Here is a 27,416-nt window from a genome sequence, read left to right on the forward strand (position 1 = left end):
ACCCACACAGGGAAGAGCTGAGAAAGAAAAACAAAGGAAATCAGCTGTTGCCACCAGCTAATTAAACATGTGCACAAACCTCTTAGGACACAAAAATCCAAATCTTTTTTTTAAAAAAGGTAAATTTTATTAAAAAACAAAAGGAAGAAAATACATTTGGGAATTTAGGCTATTGCTAGATTTAAAAAGAGCAGCTACAAGGATTAAGCATCAAGAATAAGTTCTTGAGGTCCAGCTTAAAGATTACAAGCAAAACAAAAGCACCTGGGGTTAGCACAGAGGAGTCCACAAGCCATAAAGAAATAAAAGGAGATAAAGATCGCATCATCTTCCTTGACATTTCCTGATTTACTTACATATCTGAGATTTCAAATAAGTAGAGCTTCTAGATATGATACCTAGATTTTTCATGCCTGGCCCCAAGCTTCTTACAGCATAGTTACAGCCCTGTCTGCCTCTCCCCGAGGACAACAGACAAACAGACAAAAGGGGAGTCTTGAATCAATTTTAAAAAGTTCTACCCTTCCCATTGGCTCTTTTGGTCAGGTGCACACTCACTTCCTTTTACCTATGCATAGCAGTGACTTTTAATCCTTCATGGTAAAGCAAGTAGAGAATAGCTACTAAGAGGGATTTTATAGCTAACTGGCTGGCTGGCTGCATAAAAGGGAGCTACGCCTCCCTTCATTTATCACAGAAGGCTTTTTTAACTATGGTGGTTTTTAACCAGAGCATTGACAACTGTCTGAAAGCAGGGATAATCCCCTTCTTTCCCCCTTTTCTAAAAATTAAAAGACTGATCATTCTCTCTAGAATGACTCTCAATAGTCAGTTCCTGTACCACTTCACTAATACCTGGTATACCCAATTAGACAAACTATTTTAAAAGTCCTTAAAATGAAGAGTATGGAAGTCTAAAGGTGGCAATAGGCCGTTTAAGTAAAGAAGAAATCAATTCTGAATACCCAAAGTTTATTCATAATTTGCAGAACTTATCCAAAGCAGGAACTGAAAGAGAAGCCTTTTCAATGGTCTTCAGACACAGGGGGATAACTGCCCAGAAATGAGAAAAACAAAACCCTATTTGCCTGAGAGGATCAATCATTTAACGTTTGAGATTTTCATGCCTCAAAAACACATACTATCTTGAATACTGAAATTCTACACAGTGTTGAACTTTTAGATATTACCCTTCTGTTAAAATTCCTATAGCATAGGTATACTAAGGGGAACAATATGAGAGAACCCAGACCTCTTTGTAAAGGTACTATCATCTTATTCAGTTTCATCCTTAACCTATAATCCTATTTCTATATCAACCAAAGCTGCATTCTTTACAGAGCCTTCCAAATATTAATCTGATTAAAAAAAACATTAGAATTTAGAAGTCATGAGGGAGAACAGCAACTTACAGAAACTGCTGTGATTATGGGTAATGAGGAACATTTATTTTAAGATGCTATTTTGTGTCTTAAATTTCTCATACTTATTCTAACTCTAAAAATAAGGTTTGGCTCCAGAGTTTGATAAAATTCTATTTTGCTTTTTGTTTTTTGTTTTTTTAAGTTTTCAGAATATAGATAACATTTTGTTTTTATCAAGATTGAACTATTTAAAAAAATAACTGAAATATTAGCATTATATACTTTTGGATGAGGAATGAGTACTTTGCCAGATTGAAGAATACCGGTTGAAAGGAACACATCATCAATGAAGTGTGTATACTGCCCCTGAATAATCCTCAACAATGCAGGATATCCGTCGTGGCTCTATATGTACACCGAGTGCAGCTATCCATCACATACATGTATTAAGTATAAGTACATAAGGAATGTACTTCAATTTATAAAAACTATGAGGACACAAATAAATACGATCAGTGGGCTAAAGTTAGAAGGGTTTTAAACACTGGTGTAATTTACACCTCAGTAAGTGGGTGTAATTTACATACTGAGAGAATGGGAGCACAAGGCTGTAATAGAAAAAGCAAACAGAAAAGTGTATACCCTCTTGTTTGTTGTTTTCCTGCTAAATCCCTACACACCCCATTCAGAGTATAATTTATACTTACTTGGTCACACATACTTTATACAGCCATTTATATTATCTATTAATTTTGCCCAGTGTGTTTATTGTAACATGCAATCACTCAAGAATAAAGCCACAGATATATGCAAACACATGCAACATAAAGACTGTGATTTTACATGCTCAAAAGTAATAAAATTCAAAGTTCCCTGGTTATGTTGCTCCTATATATTAAGATGTGTATCTATACAATTTGAAGGAATAAAAAAAAGTCCTGCAAAAGAGTGATATATTATAATAGCTGTGGCATCTATACATTTGAATTTCATAGCTTGTATTGTCATAAAGTGACAATTTCAAAGCTTGTATCGTCATAAAGTGAACCATAAGGTTACAGGAAAAAAATTTTGCTGGCACATTTCTCCTTTTTCTAGTGGAAGACAAGTCTATGTCATGGACCAAAAACTGGCAATCATTGCCGAAACAATAAGTGATATATGACTTTTCATAATCTAAGAAACAAATCTAAAATTTTATAGTCAGATTAATACAAAGATTAATTTAAATAAACTCACCTGGCCTATTTGTAAATGAATTTCTTTTACAGTATTTGACAAAGATTCTACAATCTCTTTCATGTGAAGGAGATGCATTTCTTCAATGTCTTGAAATTTCTGTGTAGTAAAAGAAGCAATTAGAGTCATGACGAAAACAGTTAATATAGTTAAAATAATTAGTGAACTTTGGTGTTATGACTACAGTATTAGATACGCTGGCCAAGAAAAATAATCACCAACACACAGTTTACTTTCCAGATCTGAACCACAGTTATTAATAAAATGTGTAAGAGGAAGGCAGGCATTTTTGGATACACTAAAGCTAGCTAGGTAGTATACTTAGAAAGATATTCTATCATATCACAATGCATCATTCAACCATTTGAGCATTTTAAAAAATTCACATTCTAGTATAGTTGAAGATTAGTTACTACTGCAATTTATATAGTACTTACATAACTAACTTCTAGTGGCTCTTTCGAAGTACAATTTTGAAAAACTTTCATACAATACATACTTTTGCAAATGCAATTACTGCAACTGTACTTGTAAATATCTGTGGAGACAAACAGAAAACTAACTGGTTCAACACTCCCACTCACCAAAAGGGCTGTTCACTTGACTGGGTCTTCAATAAGCACTGCTCTCCAATTTCTATTGCTGAGTTCCCCTCTCCAACCATTACTTTTTTTTTTTTTTTTTTAAGCATTGCCCATCAGCCCTGCCCTCCCCCCATCCCCATAGCCTGTCACTTAGCCTTTTCACGACTTCCATTCCATCAGCATTTACGAATTCTCTTCTTTCAGCCCTCTCTTTCCTTTCTTCCACTGATGTGGCTGTTGACTCTCCATGCTTCATTCTCCTCTACCCTGGATTTTTTTGCCACTCCCTCCCACCACAAAACCTGCTCTGCCAACCCCAAGCCCTAGTTCACCCCCAGTATCTGCTTCCTTTGCTCCTGCTCTCATGTTGGAGAGCATCTCTGGTGAAAATCCCATGACCAGGCTGACTTCCTCCACTACGAATTTGTTCTCTCCACTATGAGTTCTGCCATCTTCTCAGCAAAAGGAGAGGTTACTCTCCTTGTGTTGTAACTGGAACTCTCCAGGATATGGGTCTCTGAATGCTCCACCAATGCACCTTTGATAGGAGATTTTTGGTGGCAATGCCTATTCAGCCTGCATATACACTCTAGTCCTGTTTGTGGACTGAACTGAGGATATATAAAGAATTGCATGGGGGAACTGCCCTCAGTTCCTTCCCTATTGTGAAATCCTGACATACAAGACTCCGAAGCAGAGGGGAAGGAGAGCAGGTAGCAGAGACTCACAGGGACACACATCTCAAACTCCTTCAGTTATTGCCCAAGCAGAGTAAGCTCTTCTTCAAAAGTGTCCCTATGGATCCTCCACTGTAGGTGACTCCTGAGCAGTATCCCTTGATGAAGGTGAGAGCTTCTAAGTTAGATCTAACACTGAAAACAAGACTGCGCTGGCAACAGAAGCATCTACTCTAGAAGCATGGATTTGAATTATTTTACCTGTATGTAATATTTCTTGTGTACCCATTTGCCAGTGGGCATTGCACGCCAGATTGTTTTGTGGGATCCACTAACACTCATTCACTAGTAGAACCGCCCTGCCAGAAGCCGTTGTAAGTAAAACGTCTAAAAGATTATGTTGGGACTCCTGGACCTCTTGTAGTAGAATCAACTCCTGAAACTGCTTAAAGTCAACAGCGAGAGAAGGTGTTGGCAGAACTATGGCCTCATCTAGTGAGGATGATGGAATATTAGTTTGCAGGTTGTCTTCCCTGTCCACTCTAGCTTCCTGGTCTTCTAAAGACTTCTCCTGAGGCTGTTGAGGAGGGAGTAATGAGACAGAAACATGTCTCCCGCCATGGTCCCTTTGGGAGCAAGTGGGAGGCTTTGAGAACTGCTGGAAGTAAACAGCCCACAGATCCAAATACGGGCACTGAGGTGGACCACAAAGCAATGGAGATGGCATCCAACCCTGATCATGCCAATAAGGAGGGGTATGAGACTGTCCCTGAGATTTCAGTCTCATGGTAGAAAGACGGAGGAATGCCTGATGTAGAATAGTCAGGGGATTCCCAAAGCAATCTGAGAGTCTGAGGAATCATCCTTGAAAATCCAGTGGTGGAGCAGATGCCTGAGGTGAATGCAACTGCCTATCTGACACAGTCGGTACTGAAGAGCTAGGATGTACGAGTGAAAGATATGGGTCTCGGTGACCCAATAGATCACAGTACTGACAATTGCTTGGTTCCTATTAACAAGGAGGATTCCAGCTCATCTGACATAAATAAGTCTCTAGAATATCTAAATTCTTATGGAACTGGTGTAAATTAGTTTAAATCAGTCAAGGGTCTGCAGTAATTGGTGTCACTACCAAGGGAACTGCCTGCTTTGGTGGCCTCATCTTGGAAGATGGGGCAGGTACCGAAGGCACTGATTGCTGAGACACAGGCCTGTCCAGATGACTCCAGTACAGATGACATACACAGCCTCTATTATACAGGTGCAGACATCTTGGATATTCATTCAGATACAGAACGCAGGGAGTGTGAAGATGTAGCATGCTTCTGTGAAATAGAGTGGAGTCTTTGCTAGATTCATCCTGCTTCAACAATATCTGGTTTGGTTTCAATACTGAGGTATGACTGGTACAATGGTGTTTCGAGGAACTGGAAGTCTTCAAAGAGCTCCCAGTACTGGAGCAGCTTCGAGCCTCCATGGAACATCCCTGGGGACCTGCAGCCTCTGGAGCACGTGGTCTCTGAAGTGATCTGGCTCTTTTTGGAAGTTTTCCACAAGGAGAAAAGACAGTTACCTTTTCCGTAACTGGTGTTCTTCGAGATGTGTTGCTCATGTCTATTCCACGATAGGTGTGCGTGCTCGCCACATGCACCGGTGCCGGAAGTTTTTCCCCTAGCAGTACCCATAGGGGGGAGCGCCCCAACGATCCCTGGAGTGGCACCTGCATGGCGCAGTATAAGGGGAGCTGCGCGCTCCCCCCACCCTCAGTTCCTTCTTGTTGGACAACTCCGACAGAGGGGAAGGAGGGTGGGATGTGGAATACACATGAGCAATACATCTTGAAGAACACCAGTTACAGAAAAGGTAACTGTCTTTTCTTCTTTGAGTGATTGCTCATATGTATTCCACAATAGGTGATTCCAAGCTATATCTGTTGGAGGCGGGTAGGAGTTCACAAGTTCTCAGGGCGCAGGACAGCCCTGCCGAACCCAGCATCATCCCTGGTTTGGGAGACGATCGTGTAGTGCGAGGTGAACATGTGAACCGAAGACCACATGGCAGCCCTACAAATGTCCTGAATGGGGACCTGGGCCAAGAAGGCAACCGACGAGGCTTGCGCTCGAGTTGAGTATGCCTTCACAATCGGTGGCAGGGGGGATACCCGCCAGGTCATAACAGGTACGGATGCAAGAAGTGATCCGGTTGGAAAGCCACTGAGTGGAGATCGACCTACCTCTCGTGCTCAGCCGAGGCGATGAATCGTTGTGAGGACTTTCTGAACGGCCTGGTCTGCTCGAGGTAGAAAGCCAGAGCCTGATGCACATAGAGAGTGTGGAGATGGCGCTCCTCACTGGAATCGTGGGGCTTGGGGCAGAAGACCAGGAGAAAAATGTCCTGACCCATGTGATAGGCAGAGACCACCTTCGGGAGAAATGTAGGGTGTGGGCGGAGCTGGACCTTGTCCTTATGAAAAACTGTGTACGGAGGCTCAGAAGTCAGGGCCCTGAGCTCCAAGAACCGCCTGGCTGACGTGATTGCGACCAGGTAGGCCACCTTCCACAAGAGGTGGGACCAGGAGCATGTGACTAGCAGCTCAAACAGGGGCCCCGTGAGATGGGCCAACTCCAGGTTCAGGTCTCACTGTGGGACCGAGAGCCTAGCATATGGAAAAAGACGGTCCAGCCCCTTAAGGAACTGGCCAGTCATAACTTGAGAGAGTACCATGTGACCCTGCACCGGCGGATGGAAGGCCCATATGGCTGCCAGTTGCACCTGGACTGACGAGGGTACCAGGCCCTGGGCTCTAAGGTGGAGAAGGTGGTCAAGGATAAGCTGGATCGGGGCGGCCATCGGGGAGACACCCCGTTCACCCGCCCATCTAGAAAACCAGGACCACTTCACCAAGCAGGCGTGGCGCGTGGAGGGCCGCCTGCTTTCTAGTATGACGCGCTGAACCCCTTCTGAGCATGTCCTCTCCTCCCTACCTAGCCATTGAGCAGCCATGCGGTAGGCTGGGGTGGAGAAGGCGACTATGGTCCTTGAAGAGCAGATCTGGATGGAATGGCAACTGCCACAGCGGAGCAACCACGAGGCCCGTGAGGGTTCTGTACCAATGTTGCCTGGATCACGCCGGGCAACCAGGAGAACCCAAGCTTTGTCTGTTTATCTTTTCCAGGACCTTGCTGATCAGTGGGAACAGGGGGAAGGCATAGAGGAAGTGGCCTGACCAGGACAGGAGGAAGGCATTGGAGATAGTGCCCCTTCCCAGTCCCCCACTGGAGCAGAGCCGTGGATAGCGCCGGTTCTGCCGAGTCACGAACAGGTCCACCTGGGGAGTCCCCCACACTCGGAAAAGCCTATGAGCCACTTCTGGGTGGAGAGACCATTCGTGTTGAGAGAAGTCCCTGCTCAAGTGATCCGCCCGGGCGTTCCGGGTACCTGGTAGATAGAAGGCCTTTAGGTAGATGTCGTGGGCTATACAGAAATCCCACAGCCTGAGGGCTTCGTGGCAGAGGAGCGGGCCCCGCCTTGCCTGTTGATATAGAACATCGAGGCTGTGTTGTCCGTGAGGACTCTGACCACCCTGCCCTCCAGGTGCGAGCGGAAGGCCACGCACACCAGCCGTACCGCTCCGAGTTCCTTGATGTTTATGTGCAGGGTCAGATCTTGAGCCAACCACAGGCCTTGGGTTTGAACGTTCCCCACATGGGCCCCTCAACCCAGATCTGACGCATCGGACACCAGTTCCAGCGATGGGGCCCTGTCCCTGAACGGGACCCCTTGGAGCATGTTACTTGGGGCGGACCACCACTGTAGGGAGACGATCACCGAGTCGGGTATGGGGAGGACTTTGTCCATCCTGTCCCTGGCCTGGGAGAACTCCGAGGCCAACCAACGCTGGAGGGGCCTCATCCTGAGTCTGGCGTGATGGACCATGTATGTGCACACCGACATGTGACCCCAGAGCTGGAGGCACGCTCTGGCTGTTGTCACCAGGAACCTTATGACCATGTCGATGAGCCCCTTCAGGGTCTCAAACCTGTCCGGTGGGAGGGAGGCTCTGGCCGACGAGGCGTCCAGGAGTGCCCCGATAAACTCTATGCATTGAACTGGGACTAACGTGGACTTGGTGTTGTTTACCAACAGGCCCAAAGCGGTTCATGTGGACAAGAGGAGCATCATGTGATCCCTCACCTGCGACCGGGAGCTGCCCTTGACCAGCCAATCATCCAGATAGGGAAAGATCTGGACCCCCCAGTGCCTGAGGTAGGCTGCTACCACCGACATACATTTTGTAAATACCCTAGGGGCAGTGGACAGGCCAAACAGGAGGACCGTAAATTGATAGTGATTCTGCCCCACCACCAAATGGAGGAAGCGTCTGTGCCCCTCGAATATATGAACGTGGAAGTACGTGTCCTGCAGATCGAGGGCAGCATACCAGTCCCCGGGATTCAGGGAGGGGATGGTGGAAGCCAGGGAGACCATGCAGAACTTGAGCTACACCATGTACTGGTTCAGACTTCGCAGGTCCAGGATGGGCCTGAGTCCCCCTTTGGGATAAGGAAATAGCAGAAGAAATAGTACCCCTTGCCTTTGAACTCCCCAGGCATCACTTCCACTGTTCCTAGGCCAGGAGCGGCCCCACCACCTGCGCGAGCAGAGCTTTGTGCGAGGGGTCCCCCAGGAGGGACAGAGGATGGTTGGGCAGGGAGGAAGTAAACTGGAGGGTGTAGCCCCGGGAGATAGTGTTGAGGACCCATGGGTCTGAGGTCAGCCGCGACCACTCCGGGAGGAAAGCACACAACTGATTGGAGAAGGGAAGCTTTACTGAGGGTGCATCCCTGATGAGAACTGGCAGGGCGCCCCCGAGCATCCCATCAAAACCGCCTTTTCCCTGCCTCCTTGCCCTTGGAGGACCCAGGTTGGGGGGCAGGCAGAGACTGCCTCTGAGGGTGCCTCTTACAGTCCCGCGACTTCTTATGGGCGGCCTCATTTCAGGTGGGTGGCCCGAGCAGGAGTCTGCTGCGGCTTGAATTTAGGTTTAGCCAGAGCCGGAACACAGAGATCCGGCGTCTGGAAGGTCATGCAGAAGTCTTTCATGCCATGCAGGCTTGAATCCGTTTGCTCTGCAAACAGAGTTTTGCCATCAAATGGGAGATCCTGCATGGAAGTCTGCACCTCGCTGGACAGCCCAGAGAGCAGGAGCCACGACGCCCTTCTCATGGACACTGCGGAGGCCATGGACCACGCGGCCGTGTCCACCACATCCAAAGCTGCCTGCAGGGTTGCCCTGGCAGCCACTGTACCCTCCTCCACCAGCGCTTTGAACTCCTTCCTATCGCGCTCCTGGAGGGAGTCCTTGAACTTGGGCAGGGAGCCCCACAGATCGAACTCATACTGGTACAGGAGAGCCTGGTGGTTTGCCACTCGTAACTGGAAGCTTGAGGACAAATACATTTTTCTTCCAAAAAGGTCCAGCCTCCATGAATCTTTATTTTTCAGGGTAGGGGCTGGCCGGCCCTGCCATTCCCTGTGGTTGACCAACTCGACCACCAGGGAGTTGGGCTCTGGGTAGGTGTATAAGTACTCGTGTCCCTTGGCGGGTACACCCTTTTAGAGATGGGGGCCAACGAGGCGGGTGTTTGCCACAGGACATTTGAAATTTTTGCCACCCCTTCATGGAGAGGCAAGGCTACCCTGACCAATGCCAAAGAAGACAGCACATTAAACAGAGAGTTCGAGGCCTTCTCCATCTCCTCTGCCTGGAGGTGGAGGCTTGATGCCACCCTTTTTAAGAGTTCTTGGTGGGCCCTGAAGTCCTCCTGTGGGACGGAGCGGGGCGGGGCTGTTATCGCCTCATCCAGGGAGGGCAAGGAGGCCGGTGCGGTACTCTGGGTGTCCACTGGCACCAGAGGATCCACCACCTGGTTGGTCTCTGAGCACGGTGCCGAGGATGTATGTCCCACCGACTCCTTCCTCAGCGGTCTGGAGAGAGAGGCCGAGGGTGCTTCCGAGGCTCCGGCCGCCAAGCGAGCCCCCACAGGGGGCTGCATCAGGGGCCACAGTACCCACTGTACCATTGGGCCGGCCATGGCGCCCAGTGCCACTGCACCTGCTGCAGCACCAGCAGGGCCGGCTGTTCGGCCTGGCCCATTGATGGATGACTACAAATGGAGGCCAGGCTACTGCTGTCCCCGGATCCCTATGTGGAGGACCAGTACCGTCGGTAACGGCTGCTCTGTGATCTGCTCTGACGGGTGAACCCGCGACGGCGAGACGACAGCAACTGACACCCGGGGCTGCGGAGGAGATGCCTTGGCAGAGTCTTGGAGCGGGATTCCGAGCGGGAATGGTGTCGACGTCTGTGCCATGACAGGCTGCGATAACCCCTCCGAGACAAGGACCTTTGGCGATGCCTGCCTCGGTCCCATCGGTATTCGCTCCTCGACGTGGAGCGGTGCCAAGTCTCTGTCTGACGGAACCCAACCAGACAGTCTGGTGGGAGTTGAGGGAGATCCACAGGGTCTTTGCCCCGAACAGTGGCTGGGCGGCGAATGGCATTAGGAATGTTCCCTGGACCGAGACCAGTACTGAGCTGGGGGTGACTGCGGAGATCCCAGCAGTGGCTTGCCCCTGAAGCATGGGGCCGACATCGGCGGTGCTCCTGGTACTGGCATGGACATAATGTCCTGGTCCGCCTACAGGGCCTCCAGTGTGGATGGCACCCAGACATTCAGGAAGGCCTGCTCCGAAGGGGCCGGGCTACTCTGCTCTATGTGAGTCAGACGCCTAGAGGCTGGTGGGGATTGAGGACTGCCCAACATGGGTCTAGCCTCTGTCCCAGGTTTTCCTCGGTGCCGCTGCGAAGGTGGCGTCTTTCTGGCCTTCTTGGCGTGCCCTGTGGATGGGGAGTGGTACCGACTGCTCAATGGCACTGGAAGGTCGCCACGCACCGACACAGCGGTGCCCAGTGCCGGCTCAGAGTGGTGCACCAGAGTCGGGGTCAGCACCGACTCCATGAGAATGGCCCGGAGCCTAATGTCCCCCTCTCTCTTGGTCCGAGGCTTAAATGACTTGCAAATTTTGCAACGATCGCCAATATGGTTTTCTCCCAAACAGCGCAGACAGTCTGCTTGCGGGTCACTCCTTGGCGTAGATGGCCCACAAGTGCCGCACAACTTAAAATCCGGGGCATGCGGCATGCCCCGGCCAGGGCTCTCTGACTAACTGAACTAACTAAACAGCTACCTAACTACAGGTACCAACACTGAACGAATGAACAGGTCTGGGGACGAGCTACAGCAAAGCTGGAGCAGAGTAGTTCCGACACACCTTCACTGGAGACAAGAAGGAACTGAGGGTAGGGGAAGCGTGCAGCTCCCCTTATACTGCACCATGCAGGTGCCACTCCAGGGGTCGCTGGGGCGCTCCCTCCTACGGGTACTGCTAGGGGAAAATCTTCCGGCACCGGTGCATGTGGCGAGCACGCACACCTACTGTGGAATACACATGAGCAATCACTCGAAGAATAACTAGAACTTATTTTCTTTGGAGCTTAGTCACTACCTACTGTGTTATTCTTTGTTGAGGATCTTGGTGACTGAAATGTAGCAATTGATGGGGCATTAATAAAATTTGGAGGCCAGTGTACAGTAGGGTTCCCTGTATCCAGATCCAAGGCTGGTTGCAGAGCTTGCTCCATCAGGAGCCTAAACTTGATTTCTCTGTTTTTCCTTGATCAGCTTTTAAAAGAGATGCAAATCTTGCATGTTGCGGGTATGTGAGTGTCTCCCATACAGCAAAGGCACTCAGGGTGTCCATCACTAACCAGGATGGATTCCCGGCAGGAGAGGCAACATTTGAATTCCAGGGATTCCAGCATACCATGGCAAGAACCACCCCCAAGGAGCTCCCTTTAGAGGAGGTGGAGGGCAGAGGTTGTAATCACATGAAAAACCTTTCTAAATAACTACCAGGTTAAATAAACTACTACTATTAACTCAACTAAACTAACAAAACTGCAAAAACAGTAATGCTAATCATGATGCAGGCATGTTAGATATCCAAAGCAGCTAAGAAGGAACTGAGGACTGTTTGCCTGTGCAGATCTATATATCCTCAGTGCAGGACATGAAGGGGACTGAAGTGCATGAACAGGTCAAACAGGTACTGCCTACCTAAAATCTCCGATCAAAGGTGCATGGGTGCGTGCACACCTAAAATGGAGCACCCACAAGGATACTACTGGAAGAACTGCTTCTTCAACTTTATTGAATCCCATTACCACAATGTCAGCTGTATTTTTGCCTTTGACTCACTACTCAAACCCTCACTCACTTCCTCTTGTCTCCACATCTCTTGCTGTACAGGATCTTGGCAGTTTCTTCCAAAACAAGACCTTCCCCTCCCTTCAACTTGCCTTCCCCACTTTGCCTCCAGCAACTCTCACCTTCTTCTTCCCTGTCACAGAGGCAATTTTTTCATCTGCTCTTCTCTTCTAACCCCTCCTTGTCTCCGTGATCGCACCCCATCTCCTTATCTCCCACAAACATAATCTCATCCCCTCCCTTAACCTCCGATTTTCCTCTGGCTCTTTCCCCTCACAATACAACTTATTGTACTCTCTGTCATCTTAAAAAAATCCCACTGTTGTCTCCACTTGCTTCTCCAGCTACTGCACTTTCACCCTAAGCTTTCTGTACCACAGGGTTCTGTCTTTGTGTCCCCTTCTCTTCCCCCTCTACACTTTATCTGTAGGTAATCTCACCCACAAACACAAATTCAACTACCATATATACACCTCTACCCAGATATAACATGGTCCTCCGGAACCAAAAAATCTTACCGTCTTGTAGGTGAGATCGTGTTATATCGGGGTAGGGAGAGGAACCGCTTCCCGCCCCAGCTCACCTCCACCCTGCCTCCGCCTCCTCCCCTGAGCGTGCCACTGCCGCTTGCTTCTCCCTCTCTCCCTCCCAGGCTTGCCGCGCCAATCAGCTGTTTGGCACGGGAAGCCTGGAAAGAAAGAAGGGGGGTGGGGGAAGAAGCGAAGTGGCGGTGGCGTGCTCAGGGAAGGAGGTGGAGGCGGAGCGGAGGTGAGCTGGGGTGGTGAGTGGTTCCTCTGCGCCCTCCCCCCCGCCGGTTACTTGCTCTGGCCCTCCCCGCATCTCTTCTGCTCCGACTCCTCCCCTGAGTGCGCCACCACCACTCTGCTTCTCCCCCCAAGGCTTGCTGAGAATCAGCTGTTTGGCGCAGCAAGCCTGGGAGGGAGGGAGGAGAAGCGGAGCGGTGGCGCACTCGTGGGAGGAGGCGGAGATGAGCTGGGGCGGGGAGGCCGCTGCAAGTAAGGGGGGGGGCATAGAGGAACTGCTTGCAGTAACACAAATTCGGATATAACGAGGCAAAGCAGCCCCACTCCCCGGAGTGCTGCTTTGCCGCGTTATATCCGAATTCGCGTTATATCGGACCGCATTATATGGGGGTAGAGGTGTATATGCTGACAACTCACAGATCTACCTCTCTGATCCACAGCTGTTTCCTGTCCAAACTAAAACCTCGGCCTGCCTCTCCAACAACTTCTTGTGGATATCTAGTCAACAGCTCAAGCTCGATACAGCTAAAACAGATCTTTTAATCTCATCCCCCCCCCCCCCGCCCAAACCCAGATTGCTATGTCCTCTCTTGATCACTGTGACAACACCATTATCCTGTCTGTCACTCAGACCTGTAACCGAGGCATCATCTTCAATTTGGGCCTCTCTCTAGGTCTTCACATGCAAGCTATATCTGAATCTTGCTCGTTCTTTCTGCATAACATCTCTAAAATACCGTCTTTCCTATCCAGACAGCGTCTAGGCTCTCATCTTGAGTCTCGATTATTACCACATCCTTCTCTCTGACTTTGACAATGCAATCTTGCCCTATTCATATCCATTCAGAATCCTACTGCAAAGATCATTTTCCTAGTCCGTTGCTTTGATCATGCCACCTCTTTCCTATCATTCTTCTATTGACTCCCTCTTCATCATCACATTGAACAAATTACAAGTCTTCAATTTTATAGCCCTTCAGGGCCTACTCCCACTCAATCTATCTACCTCTCATTCACTACTGAGTTGTTGACTCTCACCTGATTAACAAAAAATAAATGTATGATTTAGCAGACTTTTTCTACTCTTATTTAAGAAGTAAACAGGTCCACTAAACTTTCACAGACATCTTGTCAAAATGTGTAAGTGATGAACATGTGGAAATTCAATGTAATAAAAAGTTTTCCAAATTCCTGTTTTAATAATCCAAGGAAGAACATTTACTAGTTAATATTTAGACATTTTGCTTTTATATTCAAGTTGCTTCTTAGATCTTTTAAGCTAGTATTAAATAAGAACGGAACTGGCTTATTATCTAAAACTTTGTGCTTCCATATCACTGTTGTCATATTGGTTGGTATTCATAAAAATATAGTTGCAAACAGTGCACTCAAATTATGCTTAAATGCAATTTAAAGTGCGAGTTTATGGGTTTTTTCCCCCTATTTTCTAAAATTACACATATCCCTTCCCGTAAGCTTTCAAAAAGTGTTGTGAAAAGAAAAGTTACTTGCCCAGAACTGTATTCTGTTCATACAAAGTCACTACTGAATTTCTGAACCAGTATTTAACACCTGTAGACTTTTGAAGAGCTCAGGATTCCAAGATATTTAACTTCCTCACTGATTGACATACAAGTACTTCACTGGAGATGCATAACTGTTTTTGACACCCTCAATTGTCTGTTCCTTTTCAGCAATTTAATAAAGATAAAGTGACATCACCAAAAATGAACATATAATCCCAAACCTAGCAGGGAAGGTAACTAGATCAGTGTGAACCTATTAGAGAGAGAGAGAGAGACTTTCACAGAACATTTGGTAAGTAAAATTTCCATATACAGGGAAATAGGTTTAAACAGATCTGCAATCATTCAAACTAAAAAAAACAAAGCAGCATTTACCTCAATTATTAAAAAATGCTAAAGTTAGGCCTGTGTAGGAACTTATTACAAGCCTCTCTTCTTACCTTCTAACCTTGTGAAAAAGTTACCCCCTCGAACTGAAATTGTTCATACTTGTACTTAGCCTACACTTGCTTTTTTTTGTTTTGTTTTTTGTAAAGAATGTTTTGCAACATTTACATTTAATTTTTTCTGAGTTATCTCAATTAATGGAAATAGCAACTATGCAAATGCAACTTTCTATTTTCATTAGAAGTGTGTACCAATTGCATAATATATATCTGGCTATCTATATACATCTTTATATAGAGTATCACTCCAAAATCCAGTCTATTACTTCAACTTATCAATTGGATATGAAGCATATGTTTGTTTCTTTTTTAAACACCCTTAACAATAAAGTTAGTTCTAAATCATATTTCTTCAAACACACCAACAGCATCTGCACTCATTGAGGAGTAAGTTATAATTTAACCAATTTGAAAGAGCAAAAAACCCTGGTGTCCGGTGTGTTTGTGTATGGTTTTTTTGTTTTTTAAACCACCACAATCTAGCCTCTCAAATTCGCAAGTCATAATCTGTCTCAAAACACACTTCACACACACATCTGGAGTCCGGAAGACATTTTTCCTCAGATCAGATTGGCAGTGACCTTGGAGATTTTTCACCTTCCTCTTCAGCACGTGGGTGCAGGTTATTTGCTGGCATTATCTTGGATATATTTCACTTAATCATTTTCCTGCCATTACATAGGCCTTGACTGCCAGTGCACCTCAGTCCCTTCTATTCTCTGCCTGTGGCATGTAATTGTATAGTCTCCTAGCGGCTGTAATATTTAGGCCTAATTTCAGTTGTTAGGTTAGCGTGTGGGTGCAGGGTAGCGCTGGTGGGCTGTGAAATATACAGGTCAGACTATTTGGTGGCTCCTTAAACTATATTACTAGGACTTAGAATAGTAATCAGTGGTTCACAATCAAGCTGGAAGGGCACATGGAATGAGTCCCGCAGGGATTGGTCTGGCGCGGGTTCTGTTCAATATCTTCATCAGTGATTTAGATAATGTCATAGAGAGTACACTTATTAAGTTTGTGGATGATACCAAGCTGGTAGGTGTTGCAAGTGCTTTGAAGGATAGGATTAAAATTCAAAATTATCTGGACAAACTGGAGAAATGGTCTGAAGTAAACAGGATGAAACTCAATAAAGACAAATGCAAAGTACTCCACTTAGGAAGGAACAAGCAAGTGCACACATACAAAATAGGAAGTGAGTCCCTAGGAAGGAGTACAGTAGAACCTCAGAGTTACAAACAGCTCAGGAATGGAGATCGTTTGTAACTCTGAACAAAAATTATGTTTCTTTCAAAAGTTTACAACCGAGCAATGACTTAATATAGCTTTGAAAACTTTACTACACAGAAGAAAAATGCTGCTTTACTTTTTTTCAGTAGTTTATGTTTAATACTGACTATACTGCTTTTTTTTTTTTTTTTTGGTCTCTGCTGCTGCCTGATTGTGTACTTCCAATTCCAAATGAGGTGTGTGGTTGACCAGTTAATTCGTAACTCCAGTGTTGATAACTCTGAGGTTCTGCTGTACTGTGGAAAGGCATCTGGAGGTTATAGTGGATCACAAGCTAAATACGAGTCAACAGTGTAACACTGTTGCAAAAAAACAAACAAGCATTATTCTGAGATGTATCAGCAGGTATGTTGTAAGAGCAGAACACAAGAAGCAACTCTTCCACTCTACTCCATGCTGATAGGGCCTCAGCTAGTGTGTTGTGTCCAATTCTCAACACATTTCAGGAAAGAAGATGACAAACTGGAGAACGTCCAGAGGAGATTAACAAAAATGACTAAAGGGCTAGAAAACATGACCTATGAGGAAAGATGGAAAAAATTGGATTTGTTTAGTCTGGAGAAGAGAAGACTGAGGAGGGATATGATAACAGTTTTCAATTACATAAAAGGTTGTAACAAGGAGGGTGAAAAATTGTTCTCCTTAACCGCTGAGGATAGGACAAGAATTAAGAAAACATCTAGAGTAAGGATCTGTGTATATAAATTTGTATCATTTTAGTTAAATTGGTGCAAAGCACTGTGTGGATGCTTATTTCAGTTAATTATTTCATTTTAAGAGTGACTTGTTTCAGTTTAGCCTAAACCTGTTCCAAATCAACTTAAGGAAACTGCGAAACCAAAATATATTTGGTTTAAAACAGAAAGAAGAGCTTGTCTACATTTAAAAGTTTTCTACTTTAATCCTGCTGGCATAATTAAAGTGGCAACCACCACTTTACTGCGTATGCAGTTATACAAGTATAAAGGTATTTATTCTGGTACAGCTTATTTTGATTCCCAAACCAAAATAAAGTATATTGGTATATCTCCATCTACATTGGGGGAAAAGAGATCCTGAGAGAGAGAGAGAGAGAGAGAGAATGCTTTCCCAAATCTGGCATTGGTTCTAGCAGCCAAGTCCAGTACGTAATGGTTAGAAATATCACTGGACTACTCTACACAGAAGTTATTGCAATTTCAGAAACAGGAACAGGATGTTGCTTGAACTGTAGTAAAGCCTTGGTGGACAGTGGGGGTAGTATCTCTAACAGCTGGTAGCACAATGTGATACACTCAACAGTCCATTAAGACGGTCTGAGATTAAATGTCTTGGTCTTCAGAGTGACCATCTATCACCAAAAACGTGCATGGGGGTAGTCTGAAAGATTTAGTCCTGTCCTTGAAGTAGCATAGAGCAGGATATCTCCAGGGTGTGCAGTTTCTTTTCCCTGTGTGTGGAATGTGATTTAGGGAAGAATACAGATAAGCTGATTACTTGAATTAAGTGAAATTCAGATACCGCTTCAGGAATGAACTTTGGATGAGGTCTCATAACCACTATGTCCACTGTATATAGAAATTCAACCCTGAGCACCTGAAACTTACTCTCCTGGCTGAGGTGATGGCCACCAGAAAGACTATTTTAGGGGTCAGATAGCAAACAGGGCATTCCGTGAGGGCTCAGAAGAGGGCTCTATTAGCTTCAGAAGAACAATGTTGAGGTCTCATGTTGGGGTAGGCGCTGTTCCCAGTGAATAAAGTGTACATCAATCACACCCCTAAGGAACTTCAATATTGTCACATAGGAGACTATCAAAAGCAACAGTATTAGAGGGCAATATGCTGATATCATCATCAGATGACCCTTCATCTAACTGAAGGAGAGTCCAGATTGTTTCAATTGCAATTAAGTAATCCAGAATCTTCAGTATTAAGGCCTGGTCAAGCACTAGACTGTGTTGGGTTGCCCACATGGAAAATCTCTTGCATTTAAAGGAATGGATCTTCCTCATGGATGGTATTCTGCTTTGTGCCAAGATTTCCTGAACATGTGAAGAGCAGTCTTTCCACACCTCCAGCCAACATTCAGGTCATCAGTTGTAGAGATGCTGGGTCTGGATGAAAAATTTGTTCTTGGTTCTGTGACAACAGATCTGGGCTTTCTGGAAGTCTGATTGGACCTATGCTGATATGTGCAGCAAGTCCATCAGCCAGAACTGTCTCATCCAGTAGGGAGTTATGTAAAAAGTCATCCTTGGTCAGTACCAGAGCCAGGATGTCAGTCTTGTTGGGGGAAAGAAGAGGATTCTGTGGGTGGGGAAGCTGGAGCATCTCCTGGGCCAGTTTTGCTAGCTTGCCCATTTGCTCTTCCAGTTTTAGTGTGAGGGCCCTGGACACTAATTCAGAGAGAGCCTGGGATATCCTCCTCCTCATGGAGATATTGATGGTACTCAACTCATGGACAGGTGGGATGGTGGGCCCCAATATGCTCAATAGGGCTCTGGTGGTAGATCATACAGGCATTGGCCAGGTTGTGGATGGACCAGCCACTACCAATCTTGTAGGGGGCTCTTTGGATATCCCCTAAGGCGCTTCAGTTTCCCTGAAGAGGGATTTCTGTTGGAGTCAGGAGAGGAGTAGCTTAGAGAAGGGCCGAAGAACTCCTCTGGGAATCGTTGTACCATCAAACACAGTTCTGGGTGAAGATGATGCCAGTGCCCAAGTTGGTGCTAACATCAGTGCTGGGAGAAAAAGTGAGGGTGGATCCTGAATAGCAAACTTTGGTGTCTGGAGTGGTTCTTTGACCAGTGCAGGTGTCAGCATGAGAAGGGCTCTCGGTATTGATGTTGGCACCAGGGCCAACGCTTCTCTGGCTTTCTTTGCTGTCAGTGCCCTGCTACCATCTTCGGAACTGGAAAGCCTGGAAGGTCCTCCTTCTGAGGCAAACATAATGTTTACTTGGAGCTGCAGTCACAAAACATTAAGGGGCTCTTTGTCCCACAGTCAGTGCAGAAGGTCTGCACTGATGTCTTCAATATCAAGGAGGTATCTGCCAGTAATGGGGATCCCAGTACTGGTGTTTACTTAGCCAGTTTCTTCTCCCTGCTGGAACCAGAAGTAAGCCTGTTAGCTGGGGCACTAATGACGAAAGGCTCTAAGGTTCCAGTTGGGACCATGTTTATTCCAAATGGGTCTGATGCCACTTTCATGGATTGCTCCAAGAAGTGCAGTTTGAGCCTTATATCCCTTGACTTTGAAGTGCAGGATAAGGAGAAGCAGACGTAGCATGTATCAGGGACATGAGCTTCCCTGAGGCAGAAGAGACACCTGCTATACCCATCACACAAAGGCAGAAGTAAAACCCAAGCACTTAGAGTCTGGTATTTTTGATGGTTGTGTAACTTTGCCCTGCTTTATAGGGAGTGGGGGAGAGTATGTACAGGGGGCTCTCCCCTGTCACCTCTTATTTTCCCCCCAGAACATCCAAATACAATGAAAAATTTACAAATTAAACTAACAAGAAGAGCATTTCTTCACAGACAAGTCTGAAGCTTAGACAAAAGTGTGAGCTGATTGGATGCAGTCCAGCATCTGTCTCACAGCCACTGGCAATAAGAAGAAACATAAAAGGTCATCGTTTCTCCATCTTTTATGTCCTCGTGCGGGATTACAAGGAGGCAAAGGGCACAAGAGTGGTCCTGACAGACATGGCAAAAGACATGACATGGCAAAAGATTCCAAGCTTGTGCACAGAAGGGACATGCACATTGACTACCTGAAGTAGTATTTTTAATGCAATACATCCCTCATAAAAACAATGACTAAGAGGAGAACATCACCTTCTTGGAAAGCCAACACTATAGCCAAATGAATGATAGGAAGATGTTTAATTTGCATGGAGGTAAAGTTAATAGAATACTGTGCGTGGAATATTTGACTTAACATCATACTTCAAAATGTCTTCATCTAAATTTATATTGTCTTCTGATAGAAATATGTTATCTGATATTTCAGACAGATGGCTCTAACTTCTCTGAAGCCATGCCAACAAAGATTTCAGGAATGGAATCAAAGATATGCCCTGGCTTTGAGTTACCAAATGTGACACAAAACACCAAGGCCGATGAAATCAGCTGTTACAGTCTCTAATGTGTTTGGGAACTGTATGTTTCAGCTAGCCCAAAGTTATCAAGACTTTGGAACTTAGTTTTCTCATGCTTGATCAGAACTTCCGATTCTAGATAGACTGAAGGAAAAGCATATATCAAGTGCTTCTCTAACTATGGCTCTGTTTCTTATGCAGAACTGATATGGGGAGGTTACTTACCTGTAACGGGAGGGTCTTCGAGATGGGTAGTTCCTATCTGTATGCCACTGTGGGTTATGTGCATGCACCATGCACCAGGAGCTTTTCAAAATAGTAGTGTCCGTTGGTGCGCGCATGCGTCCTTGTACGCCCCATGGTTTCACCTGAGGTGATAAAGGGTGGGGTGGACCGACTGCATCTTCAGTTTCTTTTCCACCACAGATCTACCACATCCACAGCAGAAGGCAAGGAGCGGGGGTTGGAATACAGACAGGGACCACACACCATGAAGAACCTCCAGTTATAGGTAAGTAAAAAATAGTTACTCACCTTTTCATAACTGTTGTTCTTTGAGATGTGTTGCTCATTTCCATTCCAATTAGGTGTGCGTGCGCCGCATGCACAGTAGTCGTAAAGATTTTCCCTTAGCTGTGGAGCCCCCAGGAGTGGCACCTCCATGGTGGTGAATATAGGACCCTGCTGACCCAGCACCTCCTCAGTTCCTTCTTGCCAGCTACTCAGACAGCGGGGAAGGCAGGTGGGTTTGAAATGGATATGAGCAACACATCTCGAAGAACAGTTACGAGAAGGTGAGTAACTGTTTTTCTTCTTTGAGTGGTTGCTCATATAGATTCCAATTAGGTGACTCCCAAGCCCTACCCAGGAGGTGGGGTTGGAGTTATGGAATCGCTGACTGGAACACCACTCTGCCGAATGCTGCATCATCTCTGGCGTGTTGGGCGATGGCACAATGAGAGGTGAACGTCTGCACCAAAGATCATGTTGCCACCCTGCAGATCTCTTGTATCGGTACTTGGACCAAGAACGCCGCCGAGGAAGCCTGTGTCCTTGTGGAATGTGCCATAAGTGCACGAGCTAGAAATTTGGCTAGCTCATAACACGTCCGGATGCAGGATGTGATCCACGATGAGATTCTCTGTGATGAGACTGGGAGACCTTTCATCCCGCCCACCACCGCCACAAAGAGCTAGTTCGACTAACAGAATGGCTTTGTGAGCGCCATGTAAAAGGCCAGCACTCGAACGTCCAGTGAGTGGAGCCTCTGCTCCTGGCAGCTTGCGTGCGGTTTAGGGTAGAATACCAGTAGAAAAATGTCTTGGTTGGTGTAGAATTGGGACACCACCTTTGGAAGGAAGGCCAGGTGAGATCTGAGCTGTACCTTGTCCTTATAGAAAACGTATGGGTAGAGGGTCTGATGTGAGGGCCTTTAACTCAGATACCCTGCTAGCAGAGGTAATGGTGACTAGAAAGACTACCTTCCACAACAGGTAGAGGACCGAGCAAGTCGCCAGTGGTTCAAACGGGGGCCCCCATTAGCCTGGAGAAGACCAGGTTAAGGTCCCATGCCGGGACCAGTTGTCTAATTTGTGGGCATAGATGTTCCAGACCCTTGAAGAAATGGGCGACCATGGGGTTGGCAAAGACGGAACACGCAGCTGCTCCTGGGTGGAAGGCCGAAATGGCTGCAAGATGCACCTTGATGGATGACACTGCCAGGCCTTGCTGTTTCAAGTGTAGCAGGCACTCCAGGATGAAAGGTATGGGTGCCTGAAGTGGGGGTGTGCAGTCTTGAGCACACCAGAATGTGAACCTTTTCCACTTTGCCAAGTATGTAGCCCTAGTAGAGGGTTTCCTGCTGCCAAATAAGACCTCCCTCACTGGTTCCGAGCATAGGAGCTCCATGGGGTTTAGCCATGAAGCTTCCAGGCCATGAGACGGACGTACTGTAGGTCGGGGTGTTGAAGGCAACCGGGGTCTTGGGTCATCAGGTGCGGTAGGAGTGGCAACATAATCAGGGCGTCTAACGACAGCTCCAGGAGCGTAGTGTACCAGTACTGGTGAGGCCATGCCGGTGCCACCAGTATCACTGCTGCCCTGTACCTGCTGGTCTTGAGCAGGACCTTGTGTACGAGTGGGAATGGCAGGAACAAGTTCAGCAGATGTCCTGTCTAAGAGAGCAGGAACGCATCCACAAGTGAGCCCGGGCTGTGTTTTTGGAAAGAACAGAATTGCAGGCACTTTGTTGCTTTGTGTGGCGACCAGATCGACCTGGGGAGATCCCCACCTCTGGAAGATGTTGTGTATGATAGTCGGGCGGATGGACCACTTGTGGTTGCAGAAGGATCTGCTGAGGTAGTCCGCTAGCTCGTTCTGTGCCCCCTAGGAGACAGGACTCTTCCAGGTGAATGGAGTGGGCTATGCAGAACTCCCATAACTGAAGGGCTTCCCGATAAAGGGGAGAGGAATGAGCTCCAGCCTGCCTGTTGATATAAAACATGGCAGTGGTGTTGTCCATCACAGCTGCCATGCACTGTCCATGCAACTGGGCCTTAAAGGTTTGGCAAATTAGTTGGATCGCCCTCAGCTCCTTGATATTGATATGGAGTGAGATCTCGTCCTGAGACCAAAGGCCTTGGGTCTGGATGTCTCCCCGGTGCGTGTCCCATCCTAGTGCAGACACGTCTGATACTGGGGACAAGGAGGGCTGGGGGCTGTTGAATGGGACTTCCTCGCATACTGATCAAGGGTCGAGCCACCGTCAGAGGGACTCAAGGACTTGTGGTGGAACAGTGACCCTGGACAGTAGACCAACGCAAGCCATGCTTGGAAGGGTCTGAGCCTCATTCCGGCACGTCGGACTATGTATGTGCATGCTGTCACGTGGCCAAGGAGACTCAGGCATACCCTAGCTGTCGTGGTCGGGTATGGCCTGAGGCCTTGTACGATGTCTGCCATTGCTTGAAAGTGGGCCTCTGATAGGAATACTCTGGCCTGGACCGAGTCCAACACCGCACCACTAAATTCTATTCTTTGGGTCAGTAACAAATTTGACTTGTTCCCACTGAGAAGGAGACCCAGGCTCTTGAAGGTGGATCTGACTAAGCAGACCTGAGACTCCACCTGTTCCCTGGAATGCCCCCTGCAGCAGTCAGTTGTCGAGGTAGGGATATACCTGCACCTGTCTCCGTCAGAGTAAGGCTGCTATGACTGACATGCACTTGGTGAACACTCGGGGGGATGTCGACAGGCTGAAGGGGAGGACCGTGAACTGATAATGGTTGTGGTCGACCACAAACTGGAGAAATTGTCTGTCTGCAGGCTGTTTAGGTATGTGAAAGTACCCATCTTTCCAGTCAAGAGTGACGTAGCAGTCTCTTGGATCCAGAGAAGGGATAATCGCACTCAGGGAAACGATCTGGAACTTCTATTTTTCCATGAACTTGTTGAGTCCTCGCAGCTATAGAATGGGTCTGAGACCCCCCTTGGCTTTGGGAATTAGAAAATACTGGGAATAGAATCCATTGCCCCTATGGCGAGGCACGTCTGCACCTCCTGCATAAGGAGTTGCTTGTGAGAAGGGTCCCTGAAGGAGGAGGTTGGGATAGAGGGGAGGGAGCAGAATTGGAGAAAGTATCCCACTTCTCCTGTGCGAAGAACCCAGCGGTCCAATGTTATTTGGAACCAAGCATGGTAGACGTGGGATAGGCAATACATGAAACAGGGGGAAGGATCCAGTGTCATGGCGGGTGTGCCGTCCTCAGGCGCACCTTCGAACGGCCTACTTTGAGCCCGACGATGGTTTAGTCAGGCCCTAGCCCTGCCCGGGCGGAGGATGGGAAGGCTTGCGCCTCCCATTTCTGCCCTCCTTCTAGAGAAATCCTGCCTCAGCTGAGGAGGATACGGGCATTGTTGAGGTTGCAGCCTGAAGTGTTTGCGTTGAATTGCTGTGCGTGCATACCCAACGACTTCATCGTAGCCTGGGAATCTTTTAGGCTGTGCAGCCTGGAGTGCGTTTGCTTCACAAACAGGCCTGCCCCATTGAATGGCAGGTCCTGCAAAGTTTGCTGCACTTCCAGCGGTAAGCTGGATGCCTGCAGCCATAAACTCCTCCTCATAGCTATCCCTGAGAAAAGGGTGCTGGTGGCAGAGTCCACAGCATCCAGAGAGACCTGCAAAGAAGTCTGTGCCACTGCTTTCCTTCCTCTACTATTGCCGCAAACTCTATCCTTGAGTCCAGCAGCACCAACTCCTTGAACTTCAGCATGGACTCCCATGAGTTGAAGTTATACTTACTGAGGATAGCTTGATGGTTAACTATCCTTAGTTGCAGTCCCCTGGTCAAATAGACCTTCTGTCAGAAAAGGTCCATTTTTTTCAACTCCTTGGACTTCGGAGTCAGTCCCTGATGCCCCCATCTCTCCTCCTTGTTTACTAAGATCACTACAAATGAGCAGGACTGAGGGTGCATGAAAAGATACTCGTACATTTTACAGGGTAAGAAGTACTTCTGCTCAACCCACTTGGCAGTAGGAGGAATGGAAGCAGGGGTCTGCCACAGAGGCTTAACATTGCTCTGAATGATCTTTATAAGGGGCAGAGCGACGCTTGATGACCCCTCCAGTGCCAAAATGTCCACCACAGGGTCCTCAGGGACCACAGGGACCACTTCCTCTGCCTGCAATCCCATGTTGCTGGCAATCCTGCGCAGCAGGTCTTGGTGGGCCCTGCTGTCCATGAGGGGCAGACCCAAGGCCGAAACCCCTGCCACTGCCTCATTCGGGGACAAGGATGACGAGGCCAGAGGGGATGCAGGTCCTCCTGCCCCTCTGATTCCCTAGTGTCAACCTGTTCAGCACCATGGTCCTCAGTGCTGACAGTCATCCCGGTGCCAGTTGCAGGGTTGGGCGCCAAGTTGGGTGGGTTGCTGTGTGCGGACCTCATCTCGGAGCCCCAAGGCGTAGGTTGGCCCCTAAGACCCTGAGAGACCATCGACTGTGAGCCCCTGGAAAGGGAGACCTGGGCCTGGTGGTAAGCCCAGGGGGTCCAAAACGGCCACTGGCCTGGAGGCTGCAACTGGGGCTGCCGGGGCACCATATCCGTGTCCTGTCGATGTCAGCATCTGTCTGACCAGTGCCGGCTATGCCGTGAGTAGTAGGAATCGGCGTCCAAGTCCAACAATCTATACTACGACCTTGAGGACCACAGTGACACCGATAGATACTGCATGGGGTAGTGGTGCCGAGGAGGCCGCACAGGTGACCGGTGCTGCTCTGCCGGTGATCGGTGTCACTCTGCCGTCGTCACCGGCAAAGGTGAGCACCGTGCTGATGGTGCCGGGGAACCTCATCTGGAGGTTGGTGCCGGCAAACAGTGCAGCAACAGGGGTGTCCTGAAGCGGTGCTGCACTTGTGAGGGTGACTGCCTCATCATGGCAGGCTTTCTTCTGGACGGTGCTGCTTGTTGCAGCACCTGAGGTCTGTCTCTGCCTGCCGGGGGCTGAGGTGCCATCATGGCAATCAGATCCCTCATGGCTTCAAAAGTGTCTGAGGTGGAAGGTAGTTCTAACTCCTCCACCTGGCACTCTCTCTCAGGAGAGTCAATAGGCGCCGGACTCAAAGGTCCCCTTAGAGGGGTCAAAGTCAATGGCATTGTCTCCAGCAATTTTGGCACTAAGTACACCTGTGTAGAATGCACTGCTGTCGTGCGTGCTGGCTGGCACCGCTGTCTTCAGCACAGGGGAACAGCCCGTCGGTCTTCCTGTGCCACTTATATGGCACTGGGGTGTGAGAGTGGTGCCGGCTTGTCTCCACAGTCTGCCGTGCCAGGGAACACTGGTGCAGAGGGTCTCTTTGGTCTGAGTCCTTCCTCATCCTGTTGGCCCGAGGCCAGATGAGGACAAAGAACTGCCTCAGGAACTGCTTCAGATGGAAGTCCCGCTCCTTTTTCATCCTTGGGCAGAACACCTTACAAATTCTGAACCTTTCTATTTGGTGCGCCTCCCCCAGACACTTCAGACACAAGTCGTGGGGGTCGCCTGTTGGCATAGGCTTATTGCAAGTGCCACAGGGCTTAAACCTATGGGACAGAGACATGCCCCGGAACTCAGGGAAAGAATATGGGATGGGGAAACCCCGCTCCCACTAACCTAATACTACTAACTAATAACTACAACTATTAACTACAAAACTACGATCAAACTACTATACAAAGCTAAGTGAAGCACTTGCTAAGCAAGTGACCGCAGTTCCAGCGACCATCACTGGCGCTAAGAAGGACCTGAGGAGGCACCGGGTCAGCAGGGTCCTATATTCACCACCATGGAGGAGCCACTCCAGCGGGCTCCACAGCCGACCTGACAGGTGCTGCTAAGGGAAAAACTTTCCGATGACTGTGCATGCGGTGTGAGCACCTAATTGGAATCAATATGAACAATCACTTGAAGAACCTCCCCTTCTTGAAGTGATGGTCCCTACTGTATTCCACTGAGGGTGAGTCAGCTAGGAGGAGGGTGAGAGGAAGTTGATAGACCCCTGGAATAAAGGACTGCCACATCGAACAAGGCATCTGTTGCAGAATCATGCAACTAGGGCATAATGAGAGAAGAAGGTATGTACATATAAACACGTGGCCGCCTTACATATGTCCGCAAGGGGCACGTCATGCAGTTGATGCTTGCGCTCTCATGGAATGCTCCCATACCCCATCTGGTGGGGTCTGCCCTAATAATTGATAGCAGAGGGTAATGCACCCTGAGACCCACTTCAAGATTCTCTGGGCAGAGATGGCCTGCCCTTTAATTCTTTCCGCTATGGCAACAAATAGTCTAGGGGACCTCCTGAAAGACTTCGTCCTTTATAGGTAAAAGGCCAGGGCCCTACGGACATCAAGGGAGCAAAACCACTGTTCCTCATTTGAGGTGTATAGTTTGAGAAAGAAAGTTGGCAAATATATGGGTTGGTTGAGGTGGAAGCAGGAAACCACTTTTGGTAGAAATTTGAGATGCAAGCGCAGCAAAACTTTGTCCTTACAAAACATGGTGAAAGGGGGGTTTGTCATCATGGCCCCTAGTTCACCAATCCTTCTTGCACAGGTGATCATAACCAGGAA

General features: G+C 47.7%; 1 protein-coding gene across 5 annotated transcripts in view; it reads right to left on the reverse strand.

Moving 5' to 3' along the window:
- Positions 1-27,416, reverse strand: part of FCHO2 (FCH and mu domain containing endocytic adaptor 2) — a 217,092-nt gene that overhangs the window by 132,003 nt on the left and 57,673 nt on the right. For all 5 annotated transcript variants that reach the window (XM_073344290.1, XM_073344292.1, XM_073344294.1 and 2 more), the window contains one exon: positions 2,604-2,702. In XM_073344290.1, coding sequence (XP_073200391.1) covers positions 2,604-2,702 — 99 coding nt within the window. The remainder of the gene's footprint in view (positions 1-2,603; positions 2,703-27,416) is intronic.

This window comes from Lepidochelys kempii, chromosome 5 (assembly GCF_965140265.1).
Source record: "Lepidochelys kempii isolate rLepKem1 chromosome 5, rLepKem1.hap2, whole genome shotgun sequence".
Classification (NCBI taxonomy): domain Eukaryota; kingdom Metazoa; phylum Chordata; order Testudines; family Cheloniidae; genus Lepidochelys; species Lepidochelys kempii.